General features: G+C 35.0%; 1 protein-coding gene across 3 annotated transcripts in view; it reads left to right on the top strand.

Annotated features, from left to right (window-relative positions):
- Window positions 1-6023: 6023 nt before the first annotated feature.
- LOC106470702 (WAS/WASL-interacting protein family member 2-like) overlaps window positions 6024-24214 on the top strand; it is a 33713-nt gene continuing 15522 nt past the window's right edge. The window contains exons 1-2 of one of the 3 annotated variants that reach the window (XM_022399336.1): window positions 6024-6129; window positions 15984-16389. In XM_022399336.1, coding sequence (XP_022255044.1) covers window positions 16270-16389 — 120 coding nt within the window. In that variant the 5' untranslated portion in view covers window positions 6024-6129; window positions 15984-16269. Of the gene's footprint in view, window positions 6130-8571; window positions 8819-15511; window positions 15582-15983; window positions 16390-24214 lie in introns of those variants that run through there. The other 2 variants (XM_013931268.2, XM_022399337.1) reach the window with 2 other exon arrangements.

The raw sequence follows: 24214 nt of genomic DNA, 5'->3' as shown, positions 1-24214 counted from the left end.
GCAGATTTAAATTGTTTCGCATGTGAAACACGGGAAGAAAGGATATTTTGAACATATATCAAAGTTTAAACGCACTTTGGAAAACACGATTATGGAGTACATATCTATAAAAGCGATTCCATGTAAAACAGTCGAGTAAAACCATCAAAAATTATCTAGGTATAATTAAAAAGTAGTCTGAAAAAGGACCAAAGAAAGACAACTGCAGTATTGTTAAGCCCAAGCTACCATTTTATTATATATGACGATGACATGATTATTGTTGTTATCGTTTGTTGAATTTCGCTCAAAGCTACTCGAGGGCTATTTGCGCTAACACCCCTAATTTTGAAGAGACTAAAGAGTTGGTTGGTTGGTTTTATGTTTACCCCTCGGCATAGTTTTTTTTTTTTTCAATTACAAACGTTTAGCTCATAGCTTAATCTCTTGAGCTATGTGATATCTATTTACAGCCGTGGCTATGGTGGATTCCTTTTGATAAGCTGGACAACAGCTTATGGAAGCATGAGCTAAATATTCAAGTCAGAGACCCTTAGAGTTCAGGTAGAGCAATCTCTGATTTTGAAATAATGACCAAAGGAGAAGTAAGCAGTTAGCAGCTAACGGTTCCTTAAGGGTTTTGTCTGGCTTTAAATAGAACATCGGGACTGACTGTCATTTCTATAACGCAACCAAACATGAAAATGTATCACCGCGCAATCCTTGTCTTTTCCATCTACAACTCGGCAACGAAGTCATGCCTGGAAACAATACAATATAAAGAGAGGATATCTTAAAAAATAATATGTTATAAAAAAATTAAAAAATAAACAAACATTTAGTAGAGAATATATATATGACATGATTTTTATTTGTTCTGTTTAACATTTATTCAATTAATCTAGACTACAGAAAGATTTGGGCATCATCAAGTTTAATTTCTCCTTTCGTTACTTGCATGGTGTCATATTTTTCTAACTGTCTTTCATTTAATCATTTTATAAAACTTGAATAAGTTATTTACTATTTGCTTAGTGTTTTAATTTAACGAACTACACAGACATAGATCGGTTCTATTGTATTTGTACTTTTACTTTAAATCACCATTTATTGTTTAATGTAATTTACTCTAACAATAATAGATGGAACCACTAAGCGGTAATTTTCACACATTATGTGCCTTTTAGAATGTGGAAAGCATTATTTAGGGTAGGAAATTATTTGTTTATTGTTGAACACTGTATATTATTAGATTAATAGAAATAGCAGAAAGATTTTATAATTATAATTTGTAAAAGCTAAAAAAAACGACTCCTAGTAACAAACTTACCGTTGGACACTGTAATCTCAAACTACCTAATTAATTTTTAACTTTAACATATCAAGATGATCTCAATAAGGGTCAACACATGCATACACCTGGACATTCAATAATTATTATATTAGCAGGTAAATACAGCAAAGGATACCACGAAATGAGCTAACAACCCATCTAAGCAGGCAGTAGAAATAATTATCTTGGAGGTTTGTTTGTTTGTTTGAAGTTAAGCACAAAGCTACACAATGGGCTATCTGTGCTCTGCCCACCACGGGTATCGAAACCCGGTTTCTAGCGTTGTAAGTCCGCAGACATACCGCTGTGCTACTGGGAGGCAATTATCTTGTAGGTAATCTTGTTCAGTAATAATATTTTACTGGCATTTTCAACTGAAAGACTAGAAAAAAGGGCAGCTAGTCAATAGAAATTACCGCCAACTCTTGGGCTCCTCTTGTTTTACCGAACAGTGAGATTTGACCGTCACTCTAATGTAGAGTCCACGGGCCCAAAGTGCGGAGTGTGTTTTTGTGGCACCAGACCGCGAATTATTTACCCCGGATTTCCAGTTTTGGCACGCTAACTACTAAGCCACACCATTCCTCCAGTATACGAGACTATAAAATTAAATTTATCGAAGTATTTAACTCAACTTTACATGCTCCTGACTACTTCTTGTGACAAAATAGGCATATTTCCTTGACGACTTTATGAAATGTGCTAATGAAATAAATCATCTTATGTACTCAAACTGAAAGTGTTCCCATTGGCTCAGAGGTAAGTCTAAAGGCTTACAACACTAAAAATCGGGTTTCGATACCCCTGGTATGCAGAACACTAATAACCATTGTGCTTAACTACAAATAAACGAAAGGTTAAACATGTCAATAATATTATAAAAGATTAAAACACAAATAGTTTTGAATGAGTTAAATATTCTACGCCAGTGATGTTATTCTATATTCTACGGAAACATTTTGAATGTCCTACTATGACCTTCATGTGGTATACACAAATACAAACCGATTCAGCAAACTGATGTTGGTTGCAGTGGGATGGTAAAAATACGAATGATGCTTTAAGGTCTTCACTTCAAAACTTTTTTGTCAATTTGTATTATAAATCCAGTATGAGAATTAAAAACGAAGATCATTTTTTAAGGAAAATTAAAACACAATCTTTAAAAAATATTAATTAATCCAACGTTATCCAATATTTTTCATTGAAGTTAAATTGTTAGACAAAAAAATATATAGACATCAAACTAAACATAATTTCAAAAACAAAAATGCATTTTAAATATTTTTTGATAAATATAAACATTAGGGAAAAAACAAACAAACAATTCCTGCGTTTGTGACAAATCTAAACATGAAGAAATAAGGCCCGGGATGGCCAGGTGGTTAGGGCGCTCGACTCGCAATCTGAGGGTCGTTGGTTCGAATCCCCGTCCCACTAAACATGCTTGCCCTGTCAGCCGTGGCGGCATTATAATATGACGGTCAATCCCACTATTCGTTGGTAAAAGAGTAGCCCAAGAGTTGGCGCTGGGTAGTGATGACTAACTGCCTTACATTGCTAAATTATAGACGGCTAGCGCAGATAGCCCTCGTGCAGCTTTGCGCGAAATGCAAAACAAAACAAATTAATGAAGAAATAAAGCCAGTAAAGTCAACTGTATGATCAAAACAGGAAAAATGAATGCTCTTTCTTCAAGTAAAGATAATCATTTTCAGTAATGTTTCAAATTAATATGATTAGAGTTCTCTAGTAGAGTTTTCAGATTTGTTGTTTGAAATCACTTGATCTAAGACCTTAATAATAAATTATACTTCACTTGGATAACTTGTTCACTTAAATAAAGGAATTTACTGAACAAATATTCACCCATTCAACTGACTTCCTCCTTCTGTATCTGCCATTTCGGGACAAATACAGCTGAGATTCTGTTCGAACCTTGCAGTGAAAAGAGTATAGATAGCTCATTGCGTAGATTTGCGCTAAAAGCACCAAAAAAACATTCTTTATCATTATGTACTTTCTGTTCCATTGTATGGCTCGATGTAATTCTTGTAAACAATTATAACGAAGCATTACTTTCTTAATAATGTGTGGTATATGAATATACTACGCGTTTCTATCCTTTTGTAATACAGGGTGTTTATAAGGTCCCTATCTATTTCAGTAAAATAACGGGTTTTACTGATTGGTATTGCAGAACCCCATGAAGATGAATGTACAAGAACGTGTGATGGTGGTAACATTGGGTATTCAAGGAAAAAAATGCAAAGAAGTTAGAGAGAAGTTTAAAAGAACATTTCATAAGCCAGGTGCTACAAACAAAACAATACGCAAATTGTTGAATAAATTAAAAAAAAACGGGATCTGTTAATGATGAACCACGATATGAATGTTCACGTGTTTCAGAGCATGCTGTAAATGCAGTACGAAAGGCTATCACGGAACAACCACGCATGTCAATTCGTGCCGCATCATCAAGACTCAGGCTGCCCAGTTCAACGGTCTACAAAATGTTGACATCACATTTGCATAAGAAAAGTTATCACCTTCAGATTTTACATGATTTGCATGAAGAGGACTACCCAGTGCGAAGTGCAATGTGTGCCGATCTCGTTGAACGCATTCAGAATGAAAATCTAATGGACCACATTCTCTTTAGTGATGAAGCAACTTTCCATACGTGGCGAAAGGTTAATCACCATAACTGTCGCATATGGGCTAATGAAAGACCAATTCATTTATCCTATCAATGGGAAAGAAATATTTCTAAAGTTAATGTCTGGTTGGGTTTGACTAAATGTAAGCTGAAGCTACAGTTACAGAGGCTGTTTATCTGGCCATGTTGCAGCAGTACCTAGAACCCCAGTTGGTTGGGGATGGGATATTGAACACCGTCGTCTTTCAGCAAAATGATGCATCTTGTCACTTCGCAAACATTGTTCGGGAGTACCTGAATGAATGATTTCCAGATCAGTGGATCGGACGTGGAAGCAGCAGGCCCTGGGCGGCTCAGTCGCCAAATCTAACACCCTTGGATTTCTTTGCATGGGGCTTTCTCAAATCAGACGTCTATCAAACGAAGGTTAAAGATCTGTAGGACTTACGTACACGCATTGTAACGGCTGTTCACAAAATAACCCCTTAAATGCTCCAGGATGTGTTCAGAAATGCTGCGGAAAGGTTTGAGCTCTGTAGAGATATTGATGGTGCACATGTAGAACCTTATTCTTAAGTATTCAATAAATTCAATTCTATCGTTTTATAATTGAATTTAACACAGTTGCCCGTTATTTCTCTGAAATAGATAGAGACTTTATAAACACCCTATATCATAGTGTACTTATTCTAAATTTATTCTTCATTCATGCAGGTTTCGTATAACACGTGGTCGAGAAAGTCGTTATGTTTATTTCGCTCTAACTGCTTTTGTTCCTTTGTTATTTTCGAGTAGTTAATAGATGTTCTGCCCGTGGGTGTCCTTGTTGCAGTACGACAAGTTCCGTTCCGCAAGGATGCCGACAGCAGTGTTCTTTGTGTCTTCAGTGGTAGTTCAAGTGATATTTCGTCGTTACGGCCTCACCTAGAGTGCATTCTAAAATTCAGCACTGACATTCAGCATTGGCGTGCTCTGTTCCTAAAATCATCTTTTGTAATCATTGATTTCAGGTGTTGCTTTTAAAAATGGCTCAAACATATTCAACGGCCCGAAGGAGGGTTGAAATTGATAAATGCAATATGGGAGCATCTATGAGAGACATAACACTTGTGATAGGTGACTTACAGTTCATTGTAGATATGTATGAAGCAACTTTTTCTTTGAAAATAAACTCACTCTTAATACACAACATTCAAACAGAATCAAGTTTATTTTATCTTGAAACGTTTTGAGCAACCACTTTTCTCAGGGTTAATGTCAGAATGAAATTAAGCCTGAAGAAGAGCAGTTGCTCGAAACGTCACTAGGTAATACCAATTTGTTTCTATTTCAATGTTGTGTTTTTTACAGTTATTTTATTTTATTGCATTTACCTCCGAACGTTGTGTAAATCCCAACTCTTCAGAAAACTTTTTCTTTTGCCTGACGATCATCTTGGAAATATCAACAAAGCATTCCAGATATTATGGTAGTTCCAACGCTTATTACTATTGTTTAGTTTTGGAAAGTGCCACTAGTTGTGAATGAAAATGACGTGTCACGTGAGTAGCAGATAAATATGACGTTTGACACTTTTTTGCAAGGTAAAAAAATGCTGGATTTAGTCAGTCTGGTACATTGATTCATCCTGACTAATTGAAGATAGAAAGTCCAATAAAAGCGCTCGTTCCTTGTCAACAAAACAATTACACACACCGTGTTTATGTTTTTAGTGTGATATAATGTATATAGTTCATTTGTGTTTCAGTTGATATCCAGTTTCTTTATTTCATCCATACTCATGACCCATTTACTCATTAATGGTATCTTGATCCAATCTTTTTTTACGTAGACCTATCAAATTTTTCTAAGGTTAACTCAGTTTTACCTGAATATGTCATTTACTTTCTGGTTCAAAATCTCGATATCATTATTTTAAACAAGTACCACGAAACATTACTTTCTCAATATTTTCTTCTGGTCCTCTATATGGCTCGATATCATTCTTAAACAACTACTACAGAATATTACTTTCTTAATATTTTCTTCTGGTCCCCTATATAGCTCAACATCATATTTGAACAACTCCCACAAAATATCACTTTCTTAATGAATATCCTTGACATGTGTGACTCAATATTTAGACAACTCAACAACTGGAAAAGCAATCATCATTGAGGTAATGCTGTGATCTTTGTTTATGTTTAGATGTTCAATAATTGTTTCATAGACTTTGCATGACACATTATATATAATATCCTCATTGGTTTCAAGTCTTTAATCTCTATAAAATATTCAGTAAAAACTACACGTGAAAAATGAAAATAGCACTGATTTATCAAAAATAAGTAACTTAAAAAATGAAAAAATATTTTATTAATATAACTGTCTGCTACTAGAACCAGAGTCCTAGTATAATAGTATATCGAGTAAAACGGTTAATTCGTTTAATGTGAAAGTTTGGTTTGTTTGTTACGAATTTCGAGTACGAAAGACTAGAGATAAAGCAGCTGATACAACTAGTCATCACCACCCGTCGCCAACTCTTGGGCTACTCTTTTACCAATGAATTGACCGTCACATTATAACGCCCCCATGGCTGAAAGGACGAGCATGTTTGGTAGGACGGGAATTCGAACCTGCGGCCCGCAGACTGCGAGTCGAGTGCCATAACCAACTGGCCATACAGGGCCTAGTGTAAAAGTTCAATCGTTGTTGTTTGTTGAATTTCACACAAACCTACTTGAGGTCTATATGCGCTAGCCGTCCCTAATTTAGAACTGATAGGCCAGAGTGAAGGCAGCTAGTTAACCCACCCACCACCAACTCGTGGGCTGCTCTGATCGAATAATAAAATTTTACTCTCACATTATAACATACCCACGACCCCAAAAGTGCGTAGAGTAATTTTTTTGTCGGCGATAAGGGGGCACGAACTTCAGGTCCACAGGCCGACACGTTAACCACTGGGCCGCGTTCAACCATACAAACTCTTATTAAAAACAAAGAACTTTTAATTTGGGATTTTAACTTTACCTAGTACAAAATTTTTAAGCAATTGTTCACTGATTGCCCTTTCTATGGCCAGCAATTCTAAATTATACATGACTATGCCTGAACTCTGGGGTCTCTGACCTGGCAATTTAGTCATTTGCGCCTACGATGCTGTTAAGGTTGAAAATATGAAATACCAATATATACATATTAAAAAAAAAACGTGTTCACATATAATAATAATAATAAATTATTATGCCGTTCAACAACGTTGTGTCTATAAGTGTTCCATTCAGTAACTCTAGACACTTAACTATTTCAGACATGAATTATTACAATACTAAAGACTATGATTTTAAACCAAATATTGTTCGACGAGTTTCTATTGACCACCCTTTTCTTGCAAACAAACTAATGTAACTAACCTTATGATAACTCTAATACAGAGTATTCATGGGCAGTTGTTGTTCGTACTATTTAAAGAAACATTTCCTCTCTCTTGTAATCATACAAACTTTTATTTTCTGCTTAACTGATGTTAGTTCCTTATGTTGGCTAATTATTATGTTAAACAATATTTTACTGGTCAATAAGAATAGATAAATATATTTCATTTTAATTTCGTTTCAAAATGTTATCGGTCAGAAATTCGTGAACAATACTGAAGCTCATTTCTTAACGACATATTCCCTTCAGCATCTTCTAAGTACAAAGTTCTAAATTCTTCTGCCGATTTCTAACATTAGAGCTTTCATTTATTTGTTTTGTTAAGCACAAAGCTACACAATGAACTATCTTGTGCCTAATGCAGGGATCAAACCACGAATTGTAACATTATAAGCCCTCGAGCTAAGCCATCGGAGGAGGGGCAAAACTGTTATTTAACTTTGAAAAAAAATATGATTTTGAAACTTCTTAGTCAAACTCAGACGGAAGAAAGAACAAAACAATATAATAATTAATGTAGTTATAATCTAGAACAAAACAATATAATAATTAATGTAGTTATAGTTTGCCAGTGTTTGTTTTAACCATTCCTTTTATGGGCATTTGACTTTTAGTTGAATCTGGTGGTGTAAGAGTAAAGCATGGGTATAGGATGTTATTTATTGTCCAGATCAACTTCTGTAGTTTTCATGCCAGAAATAGGTTTGGAATGTGCAGTTGTAGTCATCTGAGGGGTAGAAAGTTCTTGTCAGCCAAAAAAAGGCGAATAAAAAAAATATATATATATTTTTACTTGCCAACTGTGTTAAAGGGTAGTAGGCCATGGCTAATGAAGCTTTGACTGTTATGTAAGAATAAAAAATAATTGTTTACACATTTAAAAAAAAAACTTTACTTGTTAAATACTAGTTGTTATATCCTTTGACATTTAAAGTTCTTTGCGACGTGTAACATAGTTGAAATTATTATTACTGATCTTATATTTCAACTAATATCTTGACACAATATGAGAGAAGAGTTTGATCAGATTTCGATAATATTTAATCTTTTATTCGAGTTTTAAACAAAGTTTACTATACAAAAACGAAGGCAAGCTGACAGATGCGTGGGACAAAATAAATATAGCATTGAGATATTTCGGGGTACCTGCTGCACCAGCAAACACAGCCTGAATACTGACACCGGGTACTTTGGTAGCGCATGCGTGGAGTGCCAGTGGACCTCCGCATTAAAATTTGCTGCGTTGAGATAGGAAAAAAGCCATAGTTCCAAAAATAACTGTTTTGAGCACCTCTCCGTTGTCTTTAAGGCAGTAGATGTAGACTGAATTTTGAATTGGTTGCTTCTCATTATCAGGTCTCATTTTGAACTTGGTGTTATTAATACAAATGACAGGTTGTCAATATGGAGAAAGGATTTGAAGTACGGTAAGTTGTTATTCTTAGTTCAACTTATATTCTTATGCTAAAACACGAAAGTTTAACTTACTGTTTATTCTAAAACATAAGTGTTTTAATTCAAACTAACAAAGCTCAGACTGTTTCTCTTATTAATTCTTAGCTTTATTCTTTTGGTTTTTATACTGTCGACCTCTGTTCTGTGGACATTGATATTCAGCCGCCATTTTTCATTTAGTTATATTTGATAGCTATATGTAATAAGGGACCAATGAAAACTGTAATATTACTCAAATACATACAAAGTGTCATCAAATATAGAAAAATTAGCATGTTTTTATTACACTGTCTGAAAAAAAAGTTTAAACTAATACTATACTTTTAGTGTCTTGATATTAAACGATTTTGTCTTAGAAATATTAACTGAAATTATTTTTCCGAAGGAATTTAGTCCCACCGTAAGTCTGAAAAATGGCACGCTATTATTTTGCTTCGAATAGGTGACAGCCCCAATATCCTCACTTTTAAACCTTGACATACCCCAATATTATTACTTTGAAGTCCTGACATACCCCAATATTCTTACTTTGAAGTCCTGACATACCCCAATATTCTCATTTTGAAGCCCTAACATACCCCAATATTCTTACTTTGAAGTCCTGACATATCCCAATATTCGTACTTTGAAGCCGTGACATATCCCAATATTCTTACTTTGAAGCCGTGACATACCCCAATATTCTTACTTTGAAGCCGTAACATACCCCCATATTCTTACTTTTAGAATCATAACAAACCCCGATACTCTTACTTTGGAACACTAATAGACACCGATATTGCTTTCTCTGAAATTCCGGAAACTCTCCGTTTTTTTATTGTTGCTCTAGAGTGATTAATCTCCATTTTTGGTTCTGAAAAATAGCATACATTTGTATTCATAATTTGGATAACTGACAACTTTAACATTGTTACTTTGGAATTTTAATTCTCTGTTTTCTGATTCCTAACACACCTTGAACTTTTAACATTCTTAGTTTGGAATCCTGATATTTTGTATCTGGCCTCCTGACGCACTTTAATATTTGTCCCTCGGTGGGTCAGCAATAGGTTTATGAACTTACAAGGCTAAAATCCGTGGTTCGATTTCCCACGGTGAACAGAGTGCAGATAGCTCATTATGTTGTTTCGCGCTATAAACAACAACTCTAGTACTTTTAGTTTCGAGCTTCGACGCTCCTTGCTATTTTACTTTGGAGTCTCGATTTGCACTGATGCTTTTAGTTTGAGCGTTTTATACATTTATAAACAACTCTTTCATTTGTATACTCAAATCACATATACGTATATACACAAATACATTAAAGAGATTCATTAATTTCATCATTAAAACCACAAATGTTTTGTAAGTTTGCATCTCAAGTGAAAAATGTTTAGGGCTACAGTTTTTAAAGTATGCGTAACCTTAAAAACAACAGTAAGCATATTCATCTAGAAACAACATTGCTATAAAGTTTGTACATTTAACCATAAAAATATTACAGAATATATTAATAGCATTATTCACAAATCAAAACACACCTTCTTACCCTTTCAAATAATGTTTGTTATTTGTGTCTAATATTTACATGTCTAATAAAAACGTTTATATAATTGTAATTAAAGTTATATTATATATTAATGTTGTATGATAATACACTAATATGTTTGTTTAAAAAATAGTAAATCTAATGTGTCGCTATTATTGTTCATCTGTATTTTATTTGCCCCACAGTGGCACAGCTGTATGTCTGCGGACTTACAACGCTAGAATCCGGGTTTTGATACCCGTGGTGGGCAGAGCACAGATAGCCCATTGTGTAGCTTTTTGCTTAATTACAAACAAACTGTATTGTATTTCAAACCAGGAAACTGAAATATCATAGATTCTTTTCTGCTTTAAGCTCACCTGCTACCGGACAAATAGAGTAATCGCATTTTATAGGAACGATTTATTAATGCTGATACAATGATGTATCACAGCCGTGGATGACATATAAGTTTATTTCACGGCGAATTTCCGACCATTTGACGTGAAATTTCTTCAGTGATGGATTTGAAGATGTGCGAATATGTCCAGTACTTTGAGAAGAAGGAAATTCGCATAAAGATTTTGATGCAGAACAAACATTTCGGAGGACGAAGTTTTCATTGTCTTCCATGGATGTAGAAAAAGAGACCATTTCGGACAGCAAGCCAATCGAGAGCAACGCCTTCATCCACAAACAGAAGGCTACTGTTATTGAAGAGAACCCTCAATCCGAGGAAATCATTACGATTAATCTGTGCAGATCTCCTAGTACCGTTAACAAGATTCGAGATTTGTAGTTGACAGAAGCACAAGCAAATAGTTCAAAAACGTCCATTGGTTGATTTCATGGAAAGAATATCTGAATAAACTCAAATCACAACAATTCAATTCAAGTCTTTCATTAAAGTTCCAAAAAAAATTGTGTGTCTTTGTTCTATATGATCATTAGAAACTAAAACGCCCACGTTCAGAGGAGGGTCTGTGAAACAATTGTCATGATGTATGGTCTAAGACTGATCTCAAAGTCGTTGTTACAGTGGAGATTGCGGTGTAAGGCAGCAGTGTGTAATCGTGGCAGAATGGGTACAATAAACTATGGGAAAAATAGTTACAAAGGCAACATTAGACATTCACAAAGTTTTATTCTTTATTTATTGATAGTTTCTTGATAACGTTTGTCTTATGCGTAAGAATATTGTAAGCCTATACAACTGGATTCAAAGTTGTTTAATGCTTTTGTTAAAGACGTCAGCGTCCAAAACTGGGAATTGTTTTCATTAATTGTCCGAACCATTCTTCATCATATTTCACCCTACTATAATGGACGTAGCGTGTGTATATATATGACCGAAATAATAAATATAATATGACGTCATCTATTGAATGGCACCGCAAACAAAAATCCACAAAATATTTCCCACTTTGCGTATTCAAGTTTCATACAATTAGAAAAATAACCATGATATGTGCAACAACAATTTCTTTATTACACAACACAATTTTAAATAAAAGTACTCTCCTCACAACAAGAACACGACTTTCACTGTGCGTGAGGGTTAAATTATATCTTTATTGATGTAATTTGTAAATATAGTACTAAAAAATGGAGTTCTTAAATCAAAACTGTTATTTTTTCAATAAATAGTACCACTTTTAATATAGACATATATATATAAACATTACACTTTATATCAGCACAATCCGAACCCTTTCCCAGAAAAATCATTTTTTTTTTAGAAAACATTAACTTTCTTTACATTTTTTCAATGAGGTATGAATACTACAATTAGTAATTACTAGCACAAACAGCCACCCACAGAGCAGGTTTCTGCCAGTATTTACTAATACTGATTTTACGCATATTTTCTCGTACTTTAATGCTCATCGTCTACTACAAACCAGATTTTTTAGTTTCGTCATTAAAGTATAACTCTACCGCTTGCTCCACTCTATCGTGTCACTACTCAGCAATGTTAATAATGTTATTATTTACTGTTGTATCATTTATAACCCAGTGTTTTCTTTCTATTTATTGCAGTATCCTAGAAGGGTGTCTGATTTTTGTTTTAACTTATAGCGAAAGGTTTCTGTCTATTATAATACTAGGTTATGACGTATTTTCTTATGGATTCAATATATTTGGACGATCTGCACTCTGATAACTTTTTCATTGTGCTGGGATATAACCACATAAACTCATTTCTCTTAGTTATAATATATTAGCTGTGAAATTTTCTTTTGCTTCCTTTTTTCTGCAAGACTTTTTATTACTTTTTTTCCCTACGATATCACTAGGTGTTCAGAGATATTTATACACGGATAGCAGTAGCTGGTGGAATCTCTTTCAATCTCAATTCAAGACGTTTTAACTAATTGCATTCTGTCCAATTTTCTTAAATTCCATCAGAATCGTGAAAATATAATTTGTGGAACAACACCTGATAATGTTAAATACTTTTAACTGCTTAATGAAAACAAACGATTGTTTTGTGTATCAGGATTCCTGAAACTACCATTTTCTCAGACATCTTCCAATGCATTTTTATTTAGTGATTAGCTGTTCTGTTTACTTGCTTTATAGAAGTTTCGCTGAAAGCCACATAATTCTTATCTGCCAATAGACGCACTTATTTTCAAATGATAGGCTAGAAGAAAGGCAGCTCAAAGTCAACAGTACCCACCATCAACTCTTTGGCTACTTATATCATGGCCGTCACTCTTATAGCACAGCTATAGCCCAAAAGGACCCATACGACGAACCCTCAGATTCACAGTCCAGACATACTAACCAGTTAGTCACGCCTGACCCTTGGCTGTTCTACAGTAATGTACAGATGGTTCACTTATAAAAAGTCCCTCTTTGCAGAAGACCATCCATCGCAAGTCATTCGCTTTATAACTTTCAAAAACATATTTTTTTCTGTATCAACTTAAATTTCACCATTAAATCATTGTTATCATGCTCCCAGTCTGCGGTCTTACAATTGTAAAAATCAGGTTTCGATATCCGTGGTGGACAGAGCACAGATAACCCATTGTGTAACTTTACACTTAACAACAACCACATTGCTAGTAAATGCAACTGTACGACAATCTTTACTGATTTTAATCTCGACAACTAAATAAAGCATGGAAAGAAAGTTAAAAACAGGTTTTGTTTATTTGTTGGTTGTTAAGCACAAAGCTACACAATGGGTTATCCGTGCTGTTCCTACCATGTTTATCGAAACCCGAATTTTAGCATTATAAGTCCTGACTTCCTCTGAGCCATAGGAATCTTGAAATGTTTTTTTTTAATACGAGGCGACATTTCTCAGTGACAAACAAAAATAATTGTGTTGTTTACATTATTACTGATGTGCACGACCGAATGACATACTCATCCGCTAGCCTATCTTTAACAAAGCTAATAATAATGGTGAAAGTATATAAGAGGCAAACAATGATCTCTAAACATTTACTAAAGTGGAAAGTAACCACGAAACCCCATACTTTTAACAAACATATTCTGAAAACATAAAACACGATTTGAACATGAACATGAACAATATTTTGACAAACAACGCTCATGGTTTATCAGGTTTTATTACACTCTCTCTAACTCTCCCGTCATTTTTTCAGATCATCAAAATTTTAGCTGCATTTCTTAGATTAAATTTGTATTACTTTTGACACACACACATAAAAACAGTGGTATCGTATTTTTCTAGTGATAACATTTCACAGTAAATAAACGTGCGAATCTCTAAAAACTTTTGAAATAGTAAGATGATATTACAGTTGCTTTGTTGCTGTCATGTTGCCTAAAATACACTTTTGACTCATCGGTACTTATAAGTAAATACAGCAACTAAAATAAAACAACTTGAAGATTTCCAGTTAAAGTCGCTTAACTCGCATACGTTTAACTCTATTGACTGGATTTCGTGACAACATTTCTGGATGTTATGTGACGCAAGTATGACGTAAACAGTCCTTCGTGCAAAGGGACGTTTTTTGTCCCATCTTTTAACTTTCTGTTATTGTAGCTGTATATCTGTTCTACTTTTCTTTATGTGACAAATACAGCCATGACCTGCGAATTCTTATCACCAAGAGTCATCAGTGATTGATCACAATAATTTTTGCCGTCCTTGAATCTAAATTTAATTTTGATATGTACTTTCTATTTAAGTCTCACGTTCATTTATACATCTCCAGGCCCCATTTTTCAAATTATTTTAAGTATTAAATAAAGTGACCATGAAGGGGATCGCAGGTAACAATTATTTTAATTTTCTTTTTGTTTCTTTTGGTTGTTTACGACCATGATGAATTGTTTTTAGCTAAATTGTGTATTTTTTCGAGAAGGTAAACGAAAATATAGCAGGGATAATCTAGCAAAACCAAAGCCAAATTTACAACGGCAAAATCCGGGGTTGGATTTCCCGGCGGTGGACAGTTCAATGTGTAGCTTTGCACTGAGAAGACAATAGCTTTGCTAATTAATTAAAAGAAAGTATCTTTGTTTGTTTGACATTTTCGTGCAAAACTTAAGAAAGGCCGCTAGTTACACATCACTCATTTCCAATTCTTGGAGTACTCTAATCTGGCCCCCCAGTGGCACAGCGGTATGTCTGCGGACTTACGATGCTGGAAATCGGGTTTCGATACCCGTGGTTGGCAGAGCACAGATAGCCCATTGTGTTACTTTGTGCATAACTTAAAACAAACAAACTTTAATCGGATAGTGGAATTTCACTGTCACTCTTATAGCGCACCTACGACCTCACAATGCGGAGAGTTTCAGTTTAGTGTGATATTTTTCTATCCAGTCCTTGAGATTTTGCTGTTTATGTTGTCAATACTGAGTTCCGCTTGGTGGGTAATGTATATTAGGTTTTAACCCTTACACTGAATGTCGAAAACATCATAAGAGAGCCAAATGTTTACAATTTTAACTTGAGAATTTCTTTCACTTAGAAACAAACAAATTCGAAAGGGTACAATAGTGGTTTGCAAGTATCCTTTCTTAGGCGTAGTAAGCTCTATAATAATAAAGAAGTATGCAGTAATGTGTAAAATTGGTGAGGTGCCAAAAGAAATCGCTTCAGTATGTTTACTATGTTTTTACACCTACACACACTAGCAGTTACTGCAAAGTATGCGCCGACTAACTGCGTAGTTAAAAGAATCACTTTTATCTAGTAAACAATATTACGAAATGTTTGGATATTAAGCCTAAAAGTAATGTATTTGAAATTTTATTTCTTGATTATATTATTAATGACATCTTAAAAATCTATGTAATACTACTTTGAATTTTTTAATAAATCGTATCATATTTCAGAGGAACATCTAGACTTGTGTGATGAATAATGTGAAGTAATCTGTTAAACAAAAACTTGTAGCCAGCACACTCTACTCACCATGTGACTAACTGGATATAATGTCTTTTGGGGCATAGGATTTTAATAACTTAATAGATCAAAATATACTAAACGACAATTCATTGAGACCACTAAAACTACCGAAATGGATCAATCCTTAAGTTTTTAGTAGTTTTTATCAATAGCAATTCACTGTATACTGCTTAAATCGCTACATTTCAAAGAATCTATGTATCATGTGTATATTTTATTCATACAGAAAACCTCCTGGAAACGCTAGCCCAGCAGTGTGGTCTCCTTCCTCATCTACGCCAAAGATTGGTAGCTCTAACCCCTTTTTTTGGTGGCATAAATGGGACACCAAATTCGCCACATAGCCCAATGTCAAGTGGTACACCCTCGACTCCAGGTACTTCTGGACCGTACTGGAACAACCAGTCACCGAGAACACAAGAAGTAGGAAGACAACAATATTCAAATTCACCGTCACTAACCCAACAACTCCAAAGGGTGGTGTTCCAATATTCCCCGGTTCAATTGGTCAAATGCCTTCACCAGTTGCTAAAAATTTAACAAAAGCACCAAGTTCTGTCCCTCCACCTCCTCCACCGCCTCCTCCCCCACCAGGAACAGATGGTATGCCCACATGGAGGGAAAAACAAAGAGTGAGTTTCTGTTAAACTATAACGTATTTAATTTTTAGTGTGTATGTACTGATACAATCAATTCTAGTCACTGTTATTACTAAGTTCCTTATGAAGCATGAAACGAAAATCTTGTTGCTATCCATTTATATCAAATAAAAATGGTAACTTTTAAATGTTTGCTTTTTTTCTTAAATAAGCATGCATAAAAAAGCATATTTATACAAAAAGCAATAAATTGTACAAAGGGTATAAAAATATAATTCTGGGGACTGACAAAAATTAAATGCATATAACAATGAGTATTGACGTAACTCCTAAGAAATAAAAATTCAAACATGCAATTCTACAAACAATAAAAAATAATTTTAATATTTTTACATTTTACAATGAAACGTAACTAGTTTAATCTTGAAATTAAGATTAAGGATGTTTACTTTGAACCATGCTTAAAGAAAATGATGTGAAATAATATAAAACGATACATTTCAGAAAATACTATCACCTAAAAAAATGTTTTTTTTAATGATTGTTGCCTCTGCCATGTGACAATAATCTAATGATAATTTTAGAAGGAATTCTTGCATATCAGAAGCATATGAAACAAAAATACCTCTTGAAAATATTTTATGTAACTGTTCGTGTACACAAGGACATTAAAACTTTTAAAATGATGGGTACACCCAGTTCTGTCCCTAACTTTTACTTTTGAACCACTTTGCTTTTTTAACTGTTCAACTTGACCATGTTATAATTCATTTTAATTTATATGTAAATATATGTATCCAAAATTTTTATTCAAGCTTAATTCTTGTACTTGTAGTATGCAAGCATACAGCTCGTTTCCTACCCCTTTATTTAATATTACATTTTCAACGTCAATAGAATATTGGTCAAGGAAGAAACTAAGTTCGTTTGGTCCTAGATACTAACAAAACAGGGCCATTCAACTACGATGTCACTTGAACTTTCTCGTGTGAATATTCCTGTGTAGAAATAGACACTACATCAGGTGATGCTTCAACAATACAAGATCCCTTATATTGTAGTGAAAATGACCAAATCTTAATAAGAATGGTACTTTTTGTATATAATATATGGAACAGAATGCTTTGAGGTAACTGAAGATATTGTTTTGCTTTAAAACAACTGAGAGCTATACCGTAAAGGTGTAACACAATGCACTTGCTTTAAACTTTAATTGTGTTTTTGAAAATAAAGATTGTTCCCCTATGTTATACATTTTGTCCATTCTCATTTATTGTTTCCAACTCAGTCAAGGGTAAAACATTCAATAATGCATTTTCTGTTAAAACCTTCTGTTATTCTGTAACTCCTATCTGAGTAATCCAAGAAAAATCAGTGCACATAAGAATACAACAAAGTCGATAGAAAGGAGAACATTTGGTGCAGTGACCAGGATTCGAACCTGGGTTATTTTAGAAAACATGTTTTTCTCCTGACAAATGTATTTTCTTGTGCTCTTCTGAACACTTGTGTTATTAAGTTGCATGTTTACACTTGAGGAAATGGTATGTTCCTGGAGTTAAAAGGCTTAATTATAACAAGGAGGAAGAGCTAGGCCTTAGGGAGTGATGGCTGTCAGATAGATTTATTGGATTAAGTTACTAAATCCTCTCCTGGACATTAAAATTTTGCTAATACTATGAAGGTCCAGAAGGGAGGACCAAAGCATCTGCTTTAGGTGTGGGCATTAGAACCACTTTAGAGTGAACTGTCCAAACTTTAAAATTTTGCTAATACTATGAAGGTCCAGAAGGGAGGACCAAAGCATCTGCTTTAGGTGTGGGCATCAGAACCACTTTAGAGTGAACTGTCCATACTTTGCCATGCAGCAAGATAGGCAAGGCTACCAATTTTGACCATATGCACAGCATATGTAGGAGGGGTGATAACAAGCTATAGCTGCTGCTACTTCTGCTTCAGAGAACTAACAAAGTTTGAGTAGGGTCTGCCTTGACTTGGGAGAAGTACAGTAGACAATTTGTGATGAAAAACTTGGTGCTAAGCCTAGCTCCCTCAGTTCTGGGTGGTGCTTGTAATATGTTTGTTAAAATACAAGAGTAATAGGCAGAGTTCTAGTTGATGCAGGATTTTTAGGACACTGGCTGATATTGATTGGTAGCAAGCCCTCCAGATGCAGCCACCACTCCAGCCAGTTGACATTGACTTTGTTCTGGCAAATGGTGATAGACTATATATGGTTGGAGTTACATATCTTTTACTACATCTAGGTAAAGCAAGCTACAGAACTAAAGTAATAATCTTCAACCTTGGGTCTAGCATAGGCATCCTAGGGATGGACATACTACAAAAATTACCAGTCAGTTGTGTCTTTGCAGCAACTGAACGTCATTTCCATGAAAAATAATCCAATGCCAGCCACACCAGGGAGGCACAGTACCACCATGTATTGGCTTTATCATTGCATTATATGGCGCCTCGTCCATAAGAAACCATTGAAGACCACTCGTGTTTCCTATCCATCAAGCAGACAGCATTAGTTTGGATAGTGATCTGACCAACTGTTGATGAAGTCCCAGTGTTATTCTGTAATTATTGGGAGTCAGCTATCCAGCTTTCCACTAGAAGGATCGCTGTCATGGAAAGCAGAAGCAGTATAGCTAGTGCTACTTCCACCATGCCATGTTAAAAAGTAAGTATTCAGTTGCTGGCACATCTGAGGTCACTGTTTGAGGATTGTGCAAGCAATCTTGATTCAATATTGTGGTAGAAGACCAGTGGCCTGTTGACTGAGTATGTTAATGGCTGTGGAACCAGATGGCTGACTGGTATATTGTCATGACATAGACACAAGCAATGTACATCTAATTAAACATCCACCATGCAATATTAAAAGAGTGTGTGGTTATCTACACTAGTGATTGACAGGAAAAAAGAGGGCATGCCAAGGTTCATTATTAATTTCAAATGAATTAATTCAGTAGCCTAAATTGATGCTTTTCCTCTCAATTATATACCTGCCAGTTTGAGAGACTGCAGAGCTTACACTGTAATGAGAAGGGTGTTTGGTCTATGTTGATTATGTTTTGATGTTTAGCCATACGCTTAAGTCCACTGATGAAAACACCAGAAGGTTACTTCAGTAGAGAAGAATGGCAGGTTTGAAGTTCAAACCAGGAAGTGTGCATGGAGGTGAAATTTCCTGGTCATATTGTGGGAAGAGATCGAGTCTCTACTGAGCCTAAGAAGATCATAATGTTGCGGGAGTGGTTTTAACCTGTCACCAAATGAAAAGTTCACAATTTCTTTGGTTTTGTGTTTTATTGCTGATAATTTGTGGCTAACATCTCCAACATTGCTCCACCATTAAATGCTATCACTAACGTCAACATGCATTTTAGATGGACCAAGAACAGTAATCCAACATTCCTTTCACTAAAACACACTTTAGTGAAAGCTCCAGTGCTGGTTTATCCATGACAGGACTGTGAGATATTTTTGGATATTAATGCCAGTGGGGGTGGCAGTGTTTTGTAAGTTGCAGAATAAAGTGGAATGTATGATATCATATGCTAATCCCACTCTCATGGTTCTTGAATGCTGATACTTCACAATAGAGGAAGAACTGGTAAAGTAACTTTGAATCTGGAAGAAATAATTGCACTTGAGATAACAGCATTTTAGGAGTATTACTTTCTTGCATTACATTGTTTAGGTATGCAAAATGGAAATCTCGATTGATTGCTAACTGCATTGTGAGACTATGCCTATTCATTGAATAAACCTGACAATGAAAACCATATGGTAGTTAAGACCATTTTTGTCATAGCAGCATTGAGCCATATATTAGTAGGTTACACTAGTAACTTAATGCCAAAATTAATACTTCAGGTACTTTGGGAAGAGAAACTGGAGGATCCAAAGCTAACATGTGCACTCCTTGCCATGCAGCAAGATGAAGCAGAGCCAGTGTAGATTAATGAATGTAGCATGGATGCACAGAAAGTGTGTTGTACAGTTATTATCAATCATCAATATATAGCTCTCAACCTGTGCTGCAGCCAGTGATCCCCAAAGCTCTAAGACAGGAAATTGTTCAGACTTCGCAAAATTCAGGGACTGAAAGTTACTATAGTGTAGTAAGCACTTATGCTAATGTCTAACAGTGGTTTTACTGGTTACTTTCAGGTCAAGATGGTAAGCAGTGACAACAACATTGTATGGTCTATGCTGCCCAAAGTAAAAGCCAGCCTAGACAGGGTAAATTCCAGCAGAGAATTGTTGGTTCTTCTTTACAAATAATAACCATGGATATTGTTGGTATTCCCTAAGAGACTGAATGGGGTAATTTATATGTGGTGATGATTATCAATTACTTGACTAAGTGAGTCTAGGCTTATTCGCTGGTCAATACTTTAGCACAGTCTGTCACTGGTCTATTGGTAGAACACTAAATAGTTCGATTTGACATATCTGAAGGATTTGGCATGAATCAGGGAGCTAATTTCAATAGACAGATATTCTCTGACTTGTGTAAAGTGGTAGTTAGGATGAAGACGTGCACTTTGCCTTATCACCTCAGTCTGATAGTTTGGAAGAATGGGTAATGGAAACTATCAAGTGAATGAATTCAACGTTTCTTAATCCCAGCCCGATCAACTGAGAAAACATTTGATATGAATCTGTGGCAACAACTACGGTAAGCTACCATATAACAGAAGAGACGTAATAATAAAACAGTCAAGGAATGCAAGTTCCAGTGTGGAGATTGAGTATGGCTTTAGCGTGTGTCAATAGCATAGAAGCAAGACAGATCCTTACTCATAGTCCAGCAGATCAGCCCAGTGACATGTGAGATACAGTGTTACATAGAGAACATTGATAAGGTACGGCCTTATATTACTGATGATCCTCTCGTGTACTTGCTTGACCAAGAATCAGAGGTCGAGACTGATAAATCAGAAGTTAATCAGAGCACTGTTGTTTATCATCTTTGCTCAGCTGTAAAGAAGGAAGATGCTACCTGCCTGTGCAAAATAAGTCAAATGAAGAAATGTCTATAGAAAAGGTGCGAGATACCTCTAATGGTTAACTAATGTGCCAATAACGACCTTCTGATCATTATGGCTGAGAATAACTGCTGGACTAGCAGTCAGAACAGTCACTGGTTGTAAGAAAGTGACTGAAATAAAATAGCATTCCTTTCTTTTCGGGATATAAAGTAGTATATTGTGATAACATTTATGCACTACACTTGGTGATAGCTGATCGATAGCTGGGATGGTTTATTGATCATAAGACTGACAGGACCAAAAGGGCATTGCAAACCCTTACTTTCTGAGCTGTTGAGCAGAGTGGCATGGAGAGATATCCATAGAATATCTGATGATAGTTAACTAATTATCAAACAGTTAGTATAGCTGGTATTAGCAGATAAAATGCCTAGAATATCAGCTTATTTGACTGAGAATGATCTTAGGAATTTGAAAACTCAGCTTAAAGAGTGTTGTGATTTTTACTTTCTAAGCTATTTTGCAATTTTCTGAAGCAAAATGTCATCTAACATTCCACTGTGCAATAATTTCTCATCCTGTCTAGCCAAGTAGTAATGGAAGTTTTGCAGAGCAGACAACATGAAGCTCATTAGACTCACGTAGAGCAAATATTAAATGTATATATAACTCCTCCATGTGGGAGTTGTGTTATTTCTCAGCACAGAGTGTAAATCAAATTGTTATTAATCTAAGTGGAAAATGTGAATTGATTCGTGAATGGAGATACAATGTGTTGTTATTTAAGCTACTGGTATTGGCAGCCATCTAGTATAAAAAAAGTATTTTACCACAGAATACTGTATTAGCTTAAAGTGGTCTGGGTCTGTCTTAATATAAACTGTAGTGACAGTATGAAGATTAATCATGGCCAAAATTATTTTAGCTCCAAAGTCTTCGTTCAGATGAATTCTCACATTGATTGGTATTTTGTGATGTCAAAAAAACATGTTGAGTTTAATGGTTCATAAATGGTAGCACATTATTGCAATATGTCTAGTGGAAGTAACCTATATAAGTTACCAAAAGTTTAAAAGTACACAATAATTTAAGACCAGGCCTTAGTGAAAAAATCTACGTTTTAGTAAATTACAGCGGATTAGCTATATGTATGGCTAAAGATGATTCATATATTTTTCGTTTTTCTATAGCTGAGTTATATTCTTTAAGGCTAAATTTTAAAACAACCCAAACATAGATACTGGGTATGTGTGTGGTATGCGCCAACAACACGTCATCCTCTAGGATCTGAATTCAACTATGTCCAGACTGTGTTACTTGACAACTCAATCTGTCGAATTTTGAAATTCAGTAGGTAAACTGAAACCATGTGTGCTTGACAATTCTCTGAAGCACTACTTGGACCAAGGTTCTAAGGAAGAATATAACAGAAGAATCAAACAGTGGAAGTAGTGAAGTTTTATAGCAAATCTGACATAAATGATGCTGAGGATAAAAATCACAATTACCTCTTTGGTTTTCTATGAAGAATCTGAGGACAAAGAAGTAAGAACTTAACAGCTACATTATTAAGAAGAATGATCTTAATGTGTTTGTTGACCTCCAGCATATTATAGCTGGGAATAAGTGACCCTAACCAGAAGTTAGGAAAACCTAGTTAATGGTTGAAAGGAAATATTGATCCTCATTTGAGTGAAGTTTCACAGTAAAATATCCTAAGTATACAGTGTGATAACCACTCCATTACATCATCCAGGACACTGTGTATGTGATAATGCCCAAAATGAGTTATAACCTATGGTTTATGAGCTCTAATGTAGTATTCCACAATATAAGTATTCTGTCTGAAATAAAACTGCTCAATTGCATTAGCCAAAATGTGGTGGCAAACTATAACGAACTGAAGAAATTAGAGCTGTGGCAGAGAAAGGTAAAGGAAAAAAAAGGTATATGAATATGAATTCGTGCCATATTTTAAGAATGAGTTCTATGTTACATAATGCATTTCTGGAAATGAGAAATATTTAACAAAAGTATACTTAGTAGCATAGAGGTTGACGGAATCGTAATAATTATGTTTATTAATATATTGAGAGTGTTAGAAGTTTGACCCTAGATGACAGCATGTTAACATACGAGGTTTGATTACAGCAAGTTCTTGGTCACAGCAGTGAACAGGTTTTCTTTATAATATTCATACTGTATATCTCACACACATCTATCTGTACAGGTTTTACTATGGGTTGTTGAATCACTTGTCAAGTTCTAATTTTATACAAAGCAGTAGAATGTTATGGAAATTAAGAAAGTGGAACCATTGCACATTGTGCGCGTGAGGAGTGTAACAATCAGGCACATATCTCTTTAATGTTTACTTAGAGAATTGTTGTTATTTTCAATTTTGAGAAATTTGGTTTAATTTTCCCTGATATTGTGAAATATTAATAACTGCACTGATATGATATAATTAGAGGTACTCTACTTTATCAGTAACAGGTGTTTGTATTTATCTTTGTTCGATAAATTTGGTGCACGAAGCCTGAAAAGTGGAAATTAATATTTCACTGTGGTGAAATGTGCTGAAAACATGTTTGATTTTAGAGCAAACAAGTATGTAATATAAGAAAGCTAAACGTGTTGTTCATGACGTGTTTCGAAGTTTTATATTATGCTTTATTTATTAATACCTGGTTGTTTCAAGTTGAGCTAGAAATAACTCTGCTATAATTATTTATGGTCCAAAGGATCAGGCCCGGCATGGCCAGGTGTTTAGGGCACTCGACTCGCAATCTGAGGGTCGCGGGTTCGAATCCCCGTCCCACCAAACATGCTCGCCCTTTCAGCCGTGG

The sequence above is a fragment of the Limulus polyphemus genome, unplaced genomic scaffold, assembly GCF_000517525.1.
Source record: "Limulus polyphemus unplaced genomic scaffold, Limulus_polyphemus-2.1.2 Scaffold4169, whole genome shotgun sequence".
Lineage (NCBI taxonomy): Eukaryota > Metazoa > Arthropoda > Merostomata > Xiphosura > Limulidae > Limulus > Limulus polyphemus.
The sequence above is the reverse complement of the archived record's forward strand: the minus strand, read 5'-3'. Positions and strand labels throughout refer to the sequence as shown.